We start from the raw sequence: 20,197 nt of genomic DNA, 5'->3' as shown, positions 1-20,197 counted from the left end.
AACAAACATGGGGAGATGGCAACTGAATTATTTGCATGCTCACTAAAAAGGTCATTAATTCATCCTTTAGAAAAGTTTCTTATTGAACTAGACATGAGCTAACATTAAAAACATAAAAAGTGAGATCTCTAAGTGTTCACATTCTAGTGTTATCTCATGACTCAGTGCAGAAATATGAAAATAATAAAACTTAAAAAAAATAGGAAAATATTATTCTGCTTTGCTCTTACACAAACTGTGTATATTTTCTGCATACCAACTAAAGGATTAGGGTACTTCAATATAAGAAATATAGATTTATAATTTTTCTCAGTCTTTTCAGGAAGATTTAACTCCATGGACAACTTACCTACTTGCTGACTGGAATGCTGTTGACAAGTTTCCCGTCTAAGCAAGTACCACCTAAATGAAACGTGAAGCTAAAAGTGAAATGAATTTGTATGTCAATTACTAGTGCCAGTCTGCAGGGCTAAGGCCTGCCTGGAATTAGGGCAATTTGTATACAAAAATTATAGGTAAAAGGGAATAATACTTATCTCCAAAAGCAACTGTCAAAAGAGAATGGTCTCACTTCTTAATTGTGTTATTGGAAAGGCATTATTTAAATTTATATGTTCATTATTCTTACAGGCCAACAGACCTAGTTCTGTGAGTACGAGGTCCCCAGAAGGCTATAAATGGAAATAAGCAAGCCTGGAAAAATTATTTATTTCTTTTTTTTTTTCCCCTTTCTGTCCACAGTACATTAGCAGCTAAGTAGCTGTAAAAGGGCACAGTTCCTCCCTCAAGAAATTGTTATCTGAAAGTGCTTAGGGTCATAGTTGCTCAGATGTTGATAATAAAGCATTCCAAGACCTGTTTAGTTGTCCCTCAAACAACAAAGCTGGTGAAAGGGCTGGAAGGCATGTCCTGTGAGGAGTGGCTAAGGACTTTGGGCTTGTCTAGTCTGGAGAAAAGGAGGCTGAGGGGCGACCTCATTGCTCTCTGCAGCTTCCTGAGGAGGGGAAGCGGAGAGGGAGGGGCTGAGCTCTCCTCCCTGGGATCCAGTGATAGGACATGTGGGAACGGTTCAAAGCTGTGCCAGGGGAGGTTCAGGCTGGACATCAGGAAGCCTTTCTTTACCAAGAGGGTGGTCAAACACTGGAAGAGGCTTCCTAGAGAGGTGGTGGATGCCCCAAGCCTGTCAGTGTTTAAGAGGCATTTGGACAATGCCCTTAACAACACGCTTTAACTTTTGGTCAGCCCTGAATTGGTCAGGCAGTTGGACTAGTTGATTGCTGTACGTCTCCTCCAACTGGAACTATTCTGTTCTATGCTATTCTATTCTGTTCTGTTCTGTTCTATTCTGTTCTTTATAATCATTAGTTGGGCAGTTGCAAGTATTGTGGTTAGAAATGCATTTCGTTAGGGTTTAAATGCAGAGGAGGAGGTGACTTTATGGAGTGATCCATATGGGCTGTTTCCCAGGTATGATGCTAGACAGAAAAAAATTGTATATTCTTTGGCCTACTTATTTCTTAATGTGTCTTTTAAAACACTCAAAAATGTGCATGTGGTTAAAATTAATTTAAGAGGAAAGCTGACTAATTGTATGACACATTATATCCTTGAAATATATATTCAGTAAATACGTTTTTATATGAAGCTATTCAGTCTGGAAACAGGAAGGTGCTTGCCAGGAAAATGATCTCACAAAGTAGCCAGTAAGTAGTCTAATTTGACTTGATTCAACACAAATATTCTGAAGAGTTAAAAGAAGCTCTTTCAAAGTAACTAAATGGATTATCCACTTTCCTGACTACATGACCTTGACTAAATATCTTAGCACACCCAAGTATACGCATGATTTGCAAAGGCAGGGCTATTGAGGAAGGAACTGATTTCATTACAACAAATTACTGCCTCTTAAAGCAATTCGGGAGGCTCAGCAGTATAAAGTAATGAAAAAATTACTCAGTTGGCAAAGAAGGGGAACCTGTGTCGTCAGATGTCTGCTTGAAGCTGAGCACATTACTGTCTTCTGCAGAAAGAATCAGGTAAACTTGCCTAATGTGGGCCTGGCAGCTCTTTGGGGACAGAACACCTGCTTTGTGACTTATCTTTAATTTCTTCTAAGACTTTCTTTGTGAAGAAGCAGCTTAACCTGCAAAGAAATTAAAAAAAAAAATCATTTAACTTCTTTGGCACTTTTGAATGGGCTTGATTGAGTAAACTCTTAAGTATTACCTTATTACCCTTTCACAATCTATCTTGTAAATATGGGTTTGTGTAATAAATGACTGGACTTATGAAATAAGTGACTGGACTAGCTATGATATTTTATCTCTCTCATACAAAAGACATTATATAATCAAAACATCAGTGGTGAATATCAGCCTGAAGCTCTCAGGCCTCATAGCTGCAGCTGCTTTGTACAGGATGAATCTGGAGCACATTAGAGGGAATGAATGTACTGAGAGAGTCCTCGGTGCAGAAGGTCTTGCCATTGGTCTCCTATATACTCAGGCTGCATGAACAGCTCTTGAGAACTAATGCAGCTGGGAGGGAACTAAGGAAAATTAGAGCAATTCCAGGACTGGGACTGGATAGACAGAAGACAGAACTAAATCAAACAACCTTTGCTACACCCTGACCTACAGTGTGAACATCTGGACAGAGTTACTGACTGAGGTATGGTTTCCAGATCTGAGAAAACATATTGAGAAGGCTCCTGACAATCCAAGACCTGATAAATGTTCAAAGGGTAGGAGAAATGATCCAGGACTCATATAAAATCTGATTTACCAACTGGTATTGAAAGTGCACTACTTTTTGCAGAAAGGCTCTTCAGGACAGAAATTATGTCAGCTTTTCCTTTTTTTATAGCTACTGTGTGTAACTAGTACCATAATATCTATGCATAAGAGTTCTAATTTTGTTTTTCTAATTGTGCCTGTTTATCTTGTTCTCTTTCAGTTGTAGACTACTGTGCTTTGGATAACCAAGGTTGCCAACATGAATGCATTAACACTGAGGACTCCTATTACTGTAGATGCCACCCGGGGTTCATTTTAAATCCAGACAAAAGAACTTGCAGAAGTAAGTTGTAATAAGGTTTAATTACAAACAGTTTGTACTTCTGTCTTCCAGGTCTCAGCAGTAATACTCCCACTGGTCCTGGGGACACTGAATAATGCGTCAGGTATAGAAAATGTTGGAGTGCCCTGGAAGCCAAAGGTCTTGAAAGCAACGCAAGTTGTTTTGGGGGGTAGTTTGGCTTTTGGGGGGAGGGGCTAAGGATAGGCGTCCCTCCTATGAACAGGAAGCTTTTAACATGAAACCAGGCTCCTCTTCAACAGTAAAAGCCCAAAGCTTTGTCTTGCATAATCTCTTTGATTATCCAGATTTTTCAGTTAGAATATCATGTCCCTAGCTGGGTAAGCAAACAAGTCTGTACAAGACAATTTATAATCAGCTTGGTTTGTAAGACAAGCTGAAATTAAATAGAGTAGTTCCACAATCAGAGGAAATATTGCAGCCTATTTTCCTATGGATTTTTCTCAAGAGTGAGTTCTTTGATAGTGTGCCAAAGCTCTGGCAACATCAGGATCTTCTACCAAGCTTCCATGTTTCCACCAGCTTATAATAACTTCATGGCTTTGCTTGTTTGTTGTTTGTCAAATTTGATTGATACCAGGATAACAATCTCAAAAATTACCAGAGTTAGGAGTGGATATAAAGCAGAGGGGAACCGACAGACCATAAAGTCCTCTTGCCAAAGCTTCCTGTAATTGGGAAAACAAGCTAAAACCTCCACAGTGCTTAATGTCATAACTCACTTTCAGGAAACATGAAGGGAAAACTTTAATGTACCTTCCTAGTTAACTTTCTTCATAAATATGCGCCTTGATAACAAGAAATGTTACTATTGTGTCTGTAAGTAGACAAACTCCATTAGTTTTAGGTGAGTGGAACTGCTGATGCCAGTGGTGAATTTAGCCCATATCATTGAATAATGTGTTCAAACATTATTTATCAAAAAATGCATCAATATAGCACTGCATTTCTGTGCTTTTTACAGCCTTGGGGGCATTTCAGTCTTTATGATGACAGACTATGTTAACGTGTAGACTGTATTGTGTATTGTGCTTGGTTTCTATTTCACTTAAATTTAACATTTAGAAAGAAAGCATCTAATCCAGGCTGTACATCTGACCTTATGATCAAGGGAGAGAGACACACACTTCTAGAAGGCAATTGCCCACAGCTCTGACAAATTTATGGAAGTGCCTGTATTTTCCTTGACTATGCAGGGAGCCTGGATGACTTGACAGACCAGACACCTAATTTTTAGATGGTCAGAGTCAGGGGAGATGAATTTCCTGCCTCCCCAAGGGTCAGAGTGCAGTTTGTACTGGTTTACGTTGTTTGTAGATTGTATGAACTCACCCATTTGTCAAGTATCTGTCAGCTAAGCACTGGCTAAATTCTCTTGTACTTCCACATATATTTTCACATCCATATATTTTTGAAATCTTATTATAGTGTAAGTGCTTTCTACTGCCCAAGCACACATTTTTGTTAATACCTTCAATTTAAGAATGTGGATTTTAAGCAGTGTTTTCTCCCCCAGTTTGAACTGAACAAAGACCTTAAAACTGCATAAACTTTTTATATGTCTTGAGTGGTTTTTAGCTTATGGTCTAACTAACTATGAGTTATTTTAACCTGTTTAAATTGACAATCCACAGAATGCTGGAAGCTGAGAGAGTGTTCTGGGAAAGTAGTATTTCAGGCTTGTCTGTCTCTATCCTCTGACTTAGGTATCTATTGCTTGAGACAGCACGTTGGGCTATGTAGACTGTCAGTCTGATCTTGTGCTGCTGTCTTTATGTTGGAAACATGAAAGCTTTCAAATGCTGGTTGGACAGGATCTCTGGAAGTCAACTACTCTAGCCTCCTCTTCAAAGTGGAACTGCCACGAACTGTGGATCAAGTCAGCTATGGTTTTGTCTAGTTGAGTCTCAGAAAGCTCCAGTGGAGAGTCCACAATTTCTCTGGGCAACCTGTTCCACTGCTGCACTATCCGTCTAGTGAAAAACATTTTCCTCATGTCCAGCGTGAATCACCCAAGCCACAGGTGGTGACCATTGTGTCCTTGTTACATGATCTGGCACTACCAAGAAGGGTTTAGCTCCGTCACCTTTGTAGTGACCTACAAGGAGTAATTCTAGGCTGCAGTTAGGTAGTAAGACAGATTCCTCAAGTTCTCTGCACAAGTCAGGTGCACTATGTCCCAGCAGTTGGTATCTGTTGAGCCCTCTTCAGTTTATTCCCTTTAACTGCGGGGAGAAGGGAAGGGATTGGTCCAGAACTGGAGAAAACATGTCAAGTGCAGTCTCCAGCTGGGCCTGGCAATAGCCCTTGTTGATCCAGAACCTGACCTGACTGACTTCCCAGCTTAACCATGGCCTTGCCTTGCCACTGTGGACCTACCTGTCTATCACTGGGCTGTGTCAGACCTTGGCTGCCCTCAACAGGAGTGGCCTCACCTCATCCTGACAGGCAGGCTGGCTTCCTGGCTGGACCTCAGACCCGCCTCAGCAGCGTGTACTTGTCTGATGATCTGGGCTTCTGGTTAAACCTGGCTACCATTTCCAGGCCTGCCCTGCTCACCTTGCTTGGGTACTGCAGGGCAGTGCCTGTCTGGCAAGGCCCCTACCCTGCTCAGCTGTATTATCGCCCTTGGCTTTTGGCTCTCCTTCCCTTAGGGAGCCGCTGGCCTATGCTGCTCCCTGACAGCAGGTCACTTCCCAGTTTGTACAAACTATGGGGTGTTTCCAGCCCAGGTGCAGAACTTTGCAATTCTTCTTGCTGAACTTCATAAGACATCTTCTGGTCCAGTCGTCAGGTTTATCAAGGTTCCTCTGTATTGAAGTTCTGCTATTTGCTATTCACTGTCCCTAATTTAGTGTCACCCACAGATTTGCTGAGGGTGTGCTTTGTGTCATCATCTATGTCACTGATTAAGATGTTTAGCCATGTGACCCCCAGTACTGTCCCCTGTGGTACTCTGGTCATTCATTATCAGCAACCAGCCAGACATGAAGCCATTGATCACTATCCTTAGAGACTGGTGGCCTGGCAAATTTTCACCCCACCTAACGGTTCTTTCTTCCAGCCTATACTTCCTCAGCTTCCAAATGAGAATGCTGTGGGAGGCAGCATCGAGAGCTTTGCTAGTGCCAAGGTGTATTACATCCACTGATCTTCCCTTGTCCACAGATGCAGTCATTTCATCACTGAAGGTGAACAGGTTGGCCAGGCATGATTTTCCCTTGGTAAATCCATGTTGACTATTCCCTATAATCTTCTTGTCCTTCATATATTTGGAAATTGATTCTGAGAGGATGTGCCCCATGATCCTGGGACTGAAATGATGCAGATTGGTCTGTAGTTCCCTGGGTCTTTCTTCTTGCCTTTTTTTAAACATGAGTGTAACATTAGCATTTTTCAGTTACCAGGGACCTTCTTGGTCCCTGTGAATTTTCATACATGATACACAGTAGTGCCACATCACCTAGCTCTTTCAGCACCCACAGACGAATACCAGTCATCCCATGGATCTGTGTATATCCAGTTTCTCTAAGTAGTCTCTAACCAATGTTGCTAGCCCCTCTCCTTCCCAAACTGTGCTGGTACACATGTAAATCTGGGAGCAGACTTTGTTTGTGAGAACCAGGAATAAAAAGGGCATTCTTTTTTTCAGCCATTTCTGTATTGTTCATCACTAGGTTGTTCCCCCAGCCAAAAGACCCACATTTTCTGTGACTTTCTCTTTGCTACCAGCACATTTGTAGACTCCCTTCTTATTACCCTTAGTGTACCTCAGTAGTAACAGGTCCAGCTGGGCTTTGTTTTTGTCCCAAAGTACCTAAGCAATCGTTTTATACTCCTCTTTTGTCCTTGGTCCTTCTTTCTCCCTCTTTGTGTTTCAGTTCACTGAGAAGCCATTTGATCTTCTAAACAGATTTTCCAGTACAATGGGATCATTTGTTCCTGTGCTCTTAGCAAGTTTTCTTTAAAAATAATTTAGCTCTCCTGGGCTTCTTTCTCTTCTTGGCTTTTTCCCAGGGGATTCTTCCTAGCAATTCCCTGAATAAGCTGAAATCTGAGCTTTTAAAATATGAAGTATGAATTCTCCCCTCCCAGCCTTCTGGATTGTGAACTGTCATCTCATGGTCACAGGAGCAAGTCAAGAAGAACATCACCCCTCAAGAATTCGTGTTAAGGAGTTATCACCAAGTCTGTGCAGAAACCTCCTGAGTTGCCTGCACAACGTCTTACCCTCCCAGTAGACGTTTGGCTGGTTGAAATTTCCAACGTGAACAAAAGCCTATGAGTTGGAGACTTCTGCTATCTGTAGAAAGCCTTATTCACTACATCCTTTTGGTCATGTAGGGTAACAGACTCCACCACCAGATCCCCAGTGTCATTTCCCCTCTGATCTTGACCAGAAACTCTCAGCAGGCACATCTATGGTTTCATGTTGGATCTCTGTGGAATGAAGGAGATCTTTAACATATAACACAAAAGTATGCTGCTCCGCAGGGGAGTGCAAGCTGGGAGCCAAGGATGGCTACAAGGCAAGCAGGGTCAGTAATCTCTCTGACAAGGCCTTTGGTCCCACAGTACCCAAAGAAGAAGAATAAAACAGGTCCTATGACAGTAACCAGGCTCAGCCAACAGTCCAATGATGTCCAGACAAGTCCATAGTGTCAAGAGAGGTCTAAGGCCAATTCAGGAAATCAAGTCAGCCAGTCAGCAGGTCAGGATCAGCAAAATGCAAGGCCAGGTGCAGGCCTACCTATAACATAGCTCAGGCAAGAACCAAGGGTGAGAGCTTGACATTAAATGCAGCTCCCAAGCCAAGGGGAGAGGCCACAGACAAGGCTTCTCACAGCTCTGTGCATCTCTGCCATGTTAACTGCATTCTGTTTTGTTGTAAATGCTTTAAATTAGTTTAAAATTAAGGGAGAAAATTCCATCAGGTTGCAATTAGGGAAAAATCAAAGTGACTGGACATGGTAGGCCATAGAGATTGATTCAGAAGGAGCAGTCAGGGAGGAATGAGCAAATACTATGTCAGATCATTCTCTTTCAAGATGCATGTCCTGAATCTAAGCATAAATAAAACTTACTAAGCCACTTTTCCTTACACTTGATATCTTCTGAGCCTTGCTAGTAAAATAAAGCATGGATCAAAGAGCAGTGTAGCTCTTAATGCTGGGAAAGTCAAGACAGCATGAGAGCTCTTCAGAGCAAAAGTGTCCCCTAGCTCCCATATGTTATGAATCACGCTGCCTTTGAGTCAGCATAAACAACATGAAGAAACAAACTTCAGATCACTGTTTTTAAAATGTTTGTAAATTTAAAACCTTTAACATAAATTTCTACATATTTGGCTTACGTACTGAATCTCAGGGATGATCACCAGCTAGCCAAGACTCACACCCATGCCAGACCAGATCTCTGCATCAGCAAGCAGACCTTGGCCTGGGGCGCCAGCTCCCAGAATCTTGTGATTATCTCAGAATCCTGGCTTTCCTTTCAAAAATAGAAAGTAAGCTTTCATGCTCATGGCTACAAAGAAAAGCTTGAAAATGTAAATGTTGTCAGTACGGTCATGCATATCTGACGAATGTTTTCTCTGGGAATTACTCCAAACTTCTTAGAATGGAATACAAGGAACACAGCTCATGAGGGCAACCCTGCCAACACAGCAGAGTACTCTATGTGTGGCTGGAAGAGAGCTTTGGTAAAGGAAATGTTCTATAAATATATGAAGTGGAGTTCATAAATGATAAAATACTCCTCTCAGGTTTTCTTAGAAAGCCACGTTCCACTTTGTTTGTCCTGAAAATATAGGTGGTTTATTATTGCTAAGAGTTTTCATCATCTATAAAAGCTCAATTGCATTAGCCTGCCACACATACAAGGAAAGAACTGTCCCTGCCTCAGGAAGCCAATTACCTCTGGGAGTAATAATTAACCTCTGAATGACAGTTTTCAGGTTGTGTAATGAGGTGTTCAAAAGTGCCTGGATGTCTTTAAAAATGTGACTTACTTGATTTGTGACTTGTTTATCTATTTTTAGCAGTGCTGAGGGGTTAAGACCGTTCTTTGACTAGTATAAGTTAATTAATTCCACTGATACAAAACTAAGTGATGGCCAGACACTGCATCTAAGTGAACATCAGGTTCTTTGACTTCATCAATAGTGGTAAACACTATGTGGTAAATATCCCAGTGTTTACTGCACAATTACTTTCCTTTTTAAAGGACTTTATACACAAGTAGTAGCTGTTTCTAGACTTTGCTCGTCTTCCCTTTCCTGAGCGTTTTACATGGAAGAACTATGTAGCAAACACCCAGAGCTGTTAAAACACCAATGCTCCTGATGACCTGATCTAATGAATGGCACTCAAAAGCATGTCTGTGTATTTATTACAGATCATATCTAACTTGCTCTGAGTAAAATAAAGAGGCGATTTTGATGAGGCAATGTATAGGACTTAGCTGAAAAATGTTAAGAAATAGTTAAAATTCTAGCTTCTCTACTGCATGTAGTACATGTGTTCTCGAAGAATTCATTGAAGTATACATATCAGGTATACCTAAGTATAGTAGATATTTGGAAAAAAGGAACATTTTATTTTCATAGTTGGAAACAATATGGTAAAAAGTCAGAATGGTGCCTACGAAAAAAAAAAAAAAGAGCTTAAGAAAAGAAAACAAAGTAACTGGTTTTTGCCTAGCTTATTTCTGAGGAATTATATTCTTCAATGACACAATATTTTCCCATTTAGGACCAGACTATTGTGCTCTTCAGGACCATGGCTGTGAACAGGAATGTGTTAATACAGACGATTCCTATTTTTGCCGATGCCAAGAAGGGTTTAGACTTAATCCAGATAAGAAAACATGCAAAAGTGAGTAATCCTTTGGACACAATAAAGTTCATCTGCTTTTATTTCTTAAACCTGCTGTGAATGGTTTTCCTTCTGAAAGGATGAAAGTTTTCTCTATAATTAAGGTTGAAACAAATGTTTCTTTATAAACCTGAATTTTAACGGAGCCAGTCATGCTGGAAAAATATGCTCTTTGCTGTTTTGTAGACTAGATTCTACATTAGATGTTTTCTGAAGAGATTTATGGAAACCTGAGGCGTAATATAGAGTGCCTCAAAAGCAATAAGTTCATTACTTATTTGAAACTTTCTGACCTTGTCTTGTAGTGACACAAACAGCTTTAAAAAAAAAAAAAGAAATTAATCTTGCTTTGACCAGTTGGTTTAGCCAAGGACAGATGTATTTCATTAGCTTGGGAAACTATTGGATAGGTAATGTAGCTATTAAAATCAACTTAAAGTCACACATGAAACCCCACAGTTTCCTAAAAAAAATTGTAAAAACAGCCTCAGCAATGTCAGGGTTCTAAACCAGTCATGCATACTAAGTACTTTAAAAAGACTTTAGTGTTACAGCTCTTCTAGAGTGGGGGCCTGGATTCACAGCAGATTTTCAATGTAATGTTGTTAAAGTTTAAGGAGAATATATTCAGCAAAATGAACTATCCTGATCTGATGACTCAGTTGTTGCGGGGAGGAGAATTGTATGGCTGATATTTTATGAATAAGAAGCTTGCTTGGAGCAACGTAATTATGTTTCTAGATGCTTATCTGGTTTAACCAATTTATCTGGTTTTGGAACTGTTTTGGACTTTTCAGTCTTAAAGATGCATTCCCATGAAGCATCTTTGTCTACACAGTGCCGTTTTTACAGTAATCCATGCTATTCTGTTTTTTATTATCTCTACGGTATTTTAATACATTCAGGTTTTTATAGATTGGATACGCCTTGGTGAGTATAGGAGCAAAAAGAACAGCATTGTGTAGAATATTTATTGCCAAAGATGTAATTGTGAATTAAAGGCAAATTGTAATTCCCATTTGGGGTATTTTTCCTTAACCTTAGGGGGCTTTGGATTTGGCTGTAAACCTGGTGACATTTCTAGGATTAAGCTCCTATTCCAAATCTTATTATAACAAGGCTCATGTTAGATAGGCTTGTAAAATAAAGTAGAACCATTTGCATATAGGCCCTCCTTATAAATCAGGGAAAATGCATCCCTGGTGACTAGCACCAGGCATTCCTCCTTCACCACAATGAATGACTTCTGATGAGCAAGTCTATGGGAGTCTAAGTGAAGTCTTGCATAGCCAAGTATTTGCAATGCGCTCTCAGATCCTCAGCTCACTATCAGCTTTAACAGGTGTCCAAAGCACAGAATCCAGTATAGTTTAATAAAAGTGAGTTTTTCTAAGCTGTTTTACTTCAGAAACCCTCATGGCTGGCTTGAGTTCTTCACTGTTTTTCTCTCCACAGAAGTAAACTTCTGTGCTTTAGGTCAGCATGACTGTGAACATGAATGCGTTAACTTGGAAGAGTCATTTGTGTGCAAATGTCATCCTGGATACACCCAACGACATGACGGCAATATGTGCAGAAATGAATGTGTCTCATGAACTGCAGCGACTAGTTACTGCAGTGGGGCAAGGTGTGAACAGAATGACAAAACGCTTCTGGGTCCCATTTGAGATCTTTCTGAGTGATGCAAACCTATGTTACTGTGAAGTCCACCATGAGCCAGGCCTAGTGAAGTCATGCTATAGTGAGATCCCTGATCCAATAGAGAACTAAAGCAGCATCTTCCCAAATCCAAATAACTGGGAAAATGCGTTCAGCCAAGGTGTCTAACACAAAGGCAGTGCTTACTGTTGAACACCTGTATTATTGCTATGGGCTGTGTAAACTGCAGCACACCCGATACTGATGTAGGCTGATACGCAGAGACTTCCCCCTTCTATATGTTTACACTTTCAGTGATCTGTTTGATAAAATGTCCTCTTTTAAGAAGACTGTTACTAAACGAAGGATCAGTGTTGCACCAGAAAAACCCAGCAACATTGCCCACTTGATGTCACCCGGTTTTTAGAAGATACTTTTATTGCAGAGAACCATTTTGCACATCATCTAAAATATTGGCAGCATCTTTCCCTGATGTACTTATGACGTATTTTTCCAAAGGAACACTCAGCCACTGAAATTAAAAAAAGTTGATAGGCCAGGAAGTCATTATTTTAAAATAAACCGTTAGTGATAAAGCCATATTTAAGGAAACTTGGATGTGTTGCAAGAGCTCAGAACTTTTTAACAATTATGGTTTTAGGCTATCGCAAGTTGAATATCTAAAAATTAATATATCCCAAGACACTCATTGTTTTTAAAAATACTGAGCCTTCCCTTGTCCCTTCCCCTTCTTACATTTTTTTTATATGCATGTAATGAAGCACACATGATGACCCAATTTACAGTTATACTGATTTCTAAAGCCTGGTAATTAGCAGCTTTGTGATTACTCCACTCTTTGAAAGAGAGTGTTAAAAGATGCTGCATGAGAACCCAAGGTATTTAAACGTTAAAATTCATATTAGTGTGGGTGTTTGTATTGTAAAAGATGGTGCCAAACAGATGCAATTTTTCACAGAGAATACTGGGGGGGTATTTTCTTTTTTTTTCCAAAATTTTTTGTGCGCTCTGAGAAGTTACACAAGCCTCTTCGTGATGATGTAAACTCTTGGAAAAAGGAGAATGTTCCAGCTGGAACTTGCTTTAGCTAGTAAAACACTTTTTCAAGCCAATGTTATTTCTATCTATGTATAATGGTAAATCTGGATGAATTACTGCCAACTTGTTGCTTAGTTAAATAAACTAATAAACAACAATATTTAGAACTCAGTAATTTTACATTAAGTACAGAATTTTTTCATGTAAACAAATAGCTGCAGACATGTCTGTTCACATCTGTAAATGATTTGCAAATAGAGACATAGGAGACTGTGTTTGTGTCTGAGGGAACTCCACTACTTTTGATCAAGTTAAGCTAAAGTGATTTGGTCCTATATAACTAAAAATAGCCATTAAAAAGTCGGCAATAAAATATTACAAGGAAGTTCAGTATAAAGCTTTTTTCCTAAAATGTGCTTTTTCTATACTTACAGAGTCAGCACATTACATGGTACATCTGCAAGTGCACGTATCTCACCCTACTGCTTTGCTGTCCATTCTGTGAGACAGTGTAATTTTTAAACCCAATTCACACCTCTCTCTGCTTTCCCCCACCCTTCATCTTTCACACAACCAGTTACATACAAGACTAAAAAAAATATTCCATTTTATCTTACTTGGAATAGGAATAGGAAAATCAAAGAAAAGGAACATATTAAGACACTCTCACACTCATCATTTGTATCTGTCCCCCACTAGGCTTTAACTGCTTGAACCTGTTGGCAGGTTAGTTTTAAATTGGTGATTTCTCATCCTGTTGAAAAGGAATTTACTGTTTATGAAATAATCTGAAAGCCATAATTTCTATTTCAAGAGATACTAATACTCATACTTTCTCTCTGAAAAAAATTTATGGTGAACAGAAGTGAGTCTTGCTTTTTAAAGAAAGGAAGCATGATTCTGCGGATAAAACCAGGCGGGATGTCAAGGTTCTCCATTCACTCCACTTCGCATTAGTTTCCCTTTGTGATTTTTGGCAAGGGAGATCTGCACTTCGTCAAGTTTGTTATCTGCCAAGTGGGGTTATTGTATTCATTTCACTTAGGTGGTGTACTCAAATAGGTGGGGATACTGTATAAATAAAAAACTGTACTGATCTTTTTCCCTTGCTCTGCAAAGGCATCGCGTACTAACTACAGTGTCATAGTGTATGTATCTAAGGCTCCAATGTGATTTCTTCAATTATTAACACAAATCAATAGGAGTGGACCACTGTGCTGAAAGCAATCATGGCTGTGAGCAACTGTGCCTAAATACTGGTAGCTCCTACGTCTGTCAGTGCTCTGAAGGTTTTGTCATCAATGAGGACCTAAAAACCTGCACACGTAAGTCTTTTGAGAACCTCCTTGATCTCAGCTCACCTGGGAAAGGTTTCTGTTTTCATACAGGGAAGAAGACACACCTTCAATTTATTCTTACAGTCTGCATTTCGATAATACTTTAATAATGACTTGAAAGCAGAAACAGACAGAAAAAGGACTTAGGAAAGGATACTTATCAAGATAACTGTAAATCCTCACATATTCAGAAAAGTTTTGGAAGATCTGTTCATCCCCAGGTGTTGAGGACAGTTTTTCAGTCACATGACAAATGTGTCTGACTGACAGGTCATCTTGACAGCAGTGTCCCCCAGGCAAACTGCATCAGCTTCCCTGGGGCAGGAGAAGCGAGGGCCCCACACTGAGCTTTACAGTTTGCATGGGAACCCTTAATAAGTGAACAAAAGTCGTCCTAACAGTTCTCCACCCTTTATAAATGTAATGATCATTGAAAATCTTTGCAGTTTTGCAAATAGCTGAATTGCCTCCTTCACTGGAAAAATAATATATAGAAAGGGCCAGGAAAAGAGGAATGTGAATGCATTTTGCCTGTTGACTTTTCCTGGACCTCTTTGATGAGAGAGTTTTGGCCACTTTTTCTACAGATTTTGGGGGTACATTATTTTTTAAGCTTGTTGAGCGTTAGAACAGGTCCAGAGTTTGCTCCTTTTCTTGCACTCAGGCAACACGGTTTTAACAGAAGTCAAACTGCAAGTGCTCAGTCACAAAAATTATCTAGGGAGAAGTGAGGCAAATCAGAAGAGGCAATTTGTCTTTGTCTTTAACCTTGTCTTTGCCTCCATACTAACTTTTTTAGCCCCATCCAATACCTTGACAGACTTTGCTTCTGTCTGCCACTGCGGCTCTCTCTAAAGGGACAGACAGTAATGCAAAAGCAGAACTAGTGTACATGCAACAGCGATAGGGTCTACTAGGAACAATTTATCTAGACGTTTATCTAAAAGAACCGCTGGAAATTTAGAAACAGCCGAACTATGGAGTTTTATCAACTTGCAAATGGAAAATCCCTTTTCCTTTGTAGTAAAAAGAGGTGTTTTTTTCACTCTCGAGTTATTTTCCTCCAGGCTGTACTTGGAGATCTATCAGCAGCATTAAAACAGTGCTGTGGCTTCTGGAATCCCTCTGTGCAATGAAATGGAGCCCTTTTGAATAGCTCCTCTTCTGGCCAGCATCTCCTCATATATATTTAGGAAAGAGATTTGTCCTGCTCCTGAGCTCCAGATGAGTTGTTGAAACCTTGTGGATGTTTTTAGGCTATCATGAAGAGTTTTGGCACTTTGGGATTTCCTGAATGAGCAGTTGAATGGGAGGGATTAGCATTTAACATAGACCACTCCTAATGGGAAAACATCTGGGAATGACAATTCTGGTGTCATATACACAGACACAAGTATCTTAAGACAGCTGTGGGAACACCTGAATGGTAAACAGATTTCTACTCTGACAACTATTTAAAAAAAATGAGTGACACTGTGTGTGTAGCCAATAGACAGTAGCAAGTGCTGCCTGCAGGATCCCAGGGGTCCTATGTCTTTCTTTGTATTACAGAGAAGAAACACTTTTAGGAAATTTGAGATGAAAAATGGACCATATTTAACAGTACTTGTCGTTTACAATTCTTTGCAAAAGCTTGGCTAGTCTAAGCCAAAGCCCACTGAGGTCCCTGAGAGGTTTTCTGCTTGCTGCCACAGTGTCAGACACACGAGTGAGTTCTGGGGACTGCCACCTTCACATCGGGTCATTTAGAGACTGTATTTAAAGAAGAATGTTCACAAGGTAGCTTTTAGGTCTTTGCCACTGTCCTATATAAAATCATTGCTGAAGTGTTCTGTTTTGTTTTTTTTTTAAATTCAATTTGTAAGTACTGAGACATGGACTCTGTTGAGCTCTGTTAAGCATAGGAAAGCATGATTTCTCAACTGCTTAAAGCAACCAATGGAAAGTACACCACAAGGCTCTCTTACATTTTATTGAAGCTATATGTATATCATATATTATCATATATTATATTATCATATATTATATTATCACATAAAGAACTGGATTATTGTTTAAGAAGTTCAGTGTATTTATATTTTCTTGCTTATATGCCATGCAAATACTAGAGATGAAAAATAATTGATTCATTATTTGTTAAATTTTTTAATAACTTCAATTGCTGCTACAGGAGTTGACTATTGTGCTCTGAGTGATCATGGCTGTGAACATTTGTGTGTAAATGGCGACAGATCTTACACTTGTCAGTGTTTTGAAGGATACAGGCTTCGTAACGATGGCAAAACATGTAAACGTAAGTTATTATTCAGCAACTCAGAGTTAGATTTTTATTACACACATAGAAGAAATATGGAAGGTAGGATTTGATTACCTAAACATTGGCTGTCCAGAGTCTTTTTAAATGCTCGAGGATTCCAAAAGTTCATAGTTTCCCCTTTGGTGTCATATTTGCCAGCAGTATGTCAATATCTTAGATATGCTAAGGTGTCTAAAGTGGTACTGGATGCATACTTTCAGGCACCTGAATCATACCGTAAATGTCTGTGCCATTTAAAAAGTAGCCCTGAAATTAGACTGTTGTAAAATTGGACTATTTTATTCTGACATACATCCTTATATGGGACAACTGTAATTTTCTTCTCAAATCAAGGGAAAAAAATGTAATGTTTCTAAAGCCTTATACAGCATGAAGCTTGCAATATTATTAATGGAAAGTTCATTTTGTCCAGCATGGGATAAGAATGATTGCAAAAGAGATATCATAATTGCATTACATATTTGATTACATTGTGCAGTTATGATAAGTGGCAGATATCAAGAAAAAATTAATTGCAAATTTTTCTCCATTCTTATAGCTTTGATCACTAAGTGATCAAAGAAGAATCATGGATAAGTCTCTGAAAAACAGACAGGCATTAAGTATTTTGTAACTGTAATCCCAATAATATCCATAGATCTCATCAACATCTGCTGTTAAAAAACATTTACAGAAAAAAAATTAAAGTCATCCAGATATTACCATGACAAATGAAAAGTTCCTTACTCTTGGTTTGTGTATCACACCACCCCCCTACTTTATTATTCCATGCAAACAGAGACAACTTCTGCTTGTCTCAAAAAGCACTGACGCTCTAAAAGCAAGTGGAATGTTCTGTCCATGCAGAAGTCCGGAGGGATCTAGATAGATTGGAACATTGGGCTATGATTAATGATGGGATGAAATTTAACAAGTCAAAATGCCGGATTCTGCACCTAGGATAGAGTAACACCGGGCACAAGTATAGTGGAGAGCAGCCCTGCAGAAAGGCATCTGGGGGTGCTGGTCGACAGCAGGCTCTGTATGAGACAGCAGTGTGCCCTGGCAGCCAAGAGGGCAAACCGCATCCTGGGGTGCATCAAACACAGCATAACCAGCCGGTCAGAAGAGGTGATTATCCCGCTGCGTTCAGCATTTATGTGGTCTCACCCTGAGCACTGTGTGCAGTTCTGGGCCCCACAGATTAAGAAGGACGTGGAGGTCCTTGAATGTGTCCAGAGAAGGGCAACAAAGCTGGTGAAAGGGCTGGAAGGCATGTCCTGTGAGGAGTGGCTAAGGACTTTGGGCTTGTCTAGTCTGGAGAAAAGGAGGCTGAGGGGCGACCTCATTGCTCTCTGCAGCTTCCTGAGGAGGGGAAGTGGAGAGGGAGGGGCTGAGCTCTTCTCCCTGGGATCCAGTGATAGGACATGTGGGAACGGTTCAAAGCTGTGCCAGGGGAGGTTCAGGCTGGACATCAGGAAGCCTTTCTTTACCAAGAGGGTGGTCAGACACTGGAAGAGGCTTCCTAGAGAGGTGGTGGATGCCCCAAGCCTGTCAGTGTTTAAGAGGCATTTGGACAATGCCCTTAACAACATGCTTTAACTTTTGGTCAGCCCTGAATTGGTCAGGCAGTTGGACTAGATGATCGTTGCAGGTCCCTTCCAACTGAAATTAGTCTAGTCTAGTCTAGTCTGTTCTGTTCTGTTCTAAGTCCTTGCAGGAAAATAAAGCGTGTGGAGAAGAAAGTAAAAGCAAGATGTTAGTTTATCTAATGTTAATTAATAGATTGTATTTTATTTTATTTTGAAATATGAATTGTATCTAAATTCTGTATCAGAAAACCCCACTGAACATCTGCTTGCCCAGTTATAGCTGATGATAATTTTCCAGAATTTCACAGCAAGATCATATTATTTGTCCTTCTCACTGCCCTTAAATACTACATACACTTCTGTAATCCTACTTTACAGAAAAATGACAAACAAACACCTTCTCAACTTAAGCACAGAGAAAAAAAAGCATAACTTTCAGGTTTGAGCAGGTTCATTACTGAAGATAAAAAGATGATGATAGAAAGATCTGTCTCTCACCACAAAGTTTACTTGAAATGTGGATGTGGGATTTAGGTGCCTTTGGAAATCTCTGTGGGTCACTAATCTGCATGCTAGGGACACGTGAAATCCTACAAACTCTGGAACAGTGCACTTTTCCTTAATAGTAAGGTTGTAAAATTAGCAGGACAAAGATGTACCTTTTTGTTACAACAAAAAAAAAGACAGTAGGTGCTATAAATGATTTGCACGATTGAGTCCAGTATGCTAGCAAGGACAAGAACATTCAGTAGCTTGGAACTGTAAGACTTTTAATATCTTGTCCTTAACTAACACAATTTTTTATCTGTTAAATTATTCCCAGGTAAAAATGTCTGCAAATCAGTCAACCATGGCTGTGAGCATATTTGTGTTAGCGCTGACAATTCCTACATCTGCAAGTGTCGTGAAGGATTTGTATTGAGAGAAGATGGCAAGACATGCAGAAGTGAGTGACTGGTATCTGTTGAACATTTTTGCATGTGCATCAGGCAAGGAAAGAAAGGATTTTTTCACTTCTTACTGGGAAAAAAAACTTCCTTTTGATATCTACATTTCTCTAACATGTTTTCATTCAAAACCTATATTTATATCAATCATTCCCAGGACGGGACATCTGCAGATCAGTCAGCCATGGCTGTGAGCATATTTGTGTTAATGAAGATGACTCATATGTTTGCAAGTGTCATGAAGGTTTTCTGCTGAGAGAAGATGGGAAAACATGCAGAAGTAAGTACTCTGATAATTACTCATAGACTGTTATCTACAATATGTAGATTTGTGGAAGTGTTCTAACAAACACAACAACAACAGTTTACTGTTATGATATAGGAGTAGTATTGTTATACCTGCCAGAAGCTTGTAAGAGACTCTGTGGACAGAAATAGTCTATTTTAATAGGCAGTCTGGTATGACTGGAGACAAAAAAGACTCACAATTTTTCATGTACCAAGAGTTAGAGGTGTTTGCTGCCTAAATTTTTGCCCATTTCTTCTGGTGATATCAGTAGACCTAATAAAAGCTATTACCTCTCCCTGCATGATACATTCGCTGTAGATGTGCTTTAACCAAATATCATCAACTATTCTCAGATAAAAACATTTGCAGTTCAGTTGACCATGGCTGTGAACACATGTGTGTTAATGTTGATGAGTCATACATCTGCCAGTGTTATGAAGGATTTGCACTAAGGGAAGATGGAAAAACATGTAGAAGTAAGTATCCTTATCTTTAATAAAAGATTTCCTTTATAATCTGTGCATTTGTAGACGTTTTAAATACCAGCAACCTTATTTTTTTCCAGATAAAGATGTTTGCAATTCTGTTGCCCATGGCTGTGAGCATGTTTGCGTGAATACTGATAGTTCATACATTTGCCAGTGCTATGAGGGTTTTGTATTGAGGGAAGATAAGAAAACATGTAAAAGTAAGTTATTTTATGTTGCTGTATTTTTTGCACTCAGAGGTCTACGGAAGAAACATATTATGTTAGAGGTAGGTCTTCTTATAGGGGATTTTGCCTGACCAAAACGGGGATAAATTCTTTATTTACTGGGAGCTTATTACTTTTAGTCTTTAAAGATGTGAAAATGTTCTCATTCATCAAACTGTAGTAAATAAAATCTAAATTATTCCTAGATAAGGACATCTGCAAATCAGTCAGTCATGGCTGTGAACATCTTTGTGTTAATAATGACGATTCATACACTTGCCGATGCCATGATGGATTTGTACTAAGGCAAGATGGGAAAACATGCCGAAGTAAGTAGCTTATGAATAAAAGAAGAAATTTCATTTTCCTTTTAT

General features: G+C 39.5%; 1 protein-coding gene across 1 annotated transcript in view; it reads left to right on the top strand.

Annotated features, from left to right (window-relative positions):
• MATN2 (matrilin 2) overlaps positions 1-20,197 on the top strand; it is a 75,372-nt gene that overhangs the window by 36,537 nt on the left and 18,638 nt on the right. Inside the window, exons 6-14 of the mRNA XM_082329915.1 lie at positions 2,956-3,078; positions 9,849-9,971; positions 13,871-13,993; positions 16,176-16,298; positions 18,717-18,839; positions 18,998-19,120; positions 19,483-19,605; positions 19,695-19,817; positions 20,030-20,152. Coding sequence (XP_082186041.1) covers positions 2,956-3,078; positions 9,849-9,971; positions 13,871-13,993; positions 16,176-16,298; positions 18,717-18,839; positions 18,998-19,120; positions 19,483-19,605; positions 19,695-19,817; positions 20,030-20,152 — 1,107 coding nt within the window. The remainder of the gene's footprint in view (positions 1-2,955; positions 3,079-9,848; positions 9,972-13,870; positions 13,994-16,175; positions 16,299-18,716; positions 18,840-18,997; positions 19,121-19,482; positions 19,606-19,694; positions 19,818-20,029; positions 20,153-20,197) is intronic.

The sequence above is a fragment of the Platalea leucorodia genome (assembly GCF_965183815.1).
Source record: "Platalea leucorodia genome assembly, chromosome: 1".
Taxonomy (NCBI): Eukaryota; Metazoa; Chordata; class Aves; order Pelecaniformes; family Threskiornithidae; genus Platalea; species Platalea leucorodia.
The sequence above is the reverse complement of the archived record's forward strand: the minus strand, read 5'-3'. Positions and strand labels throughout refer to the sequence as shown.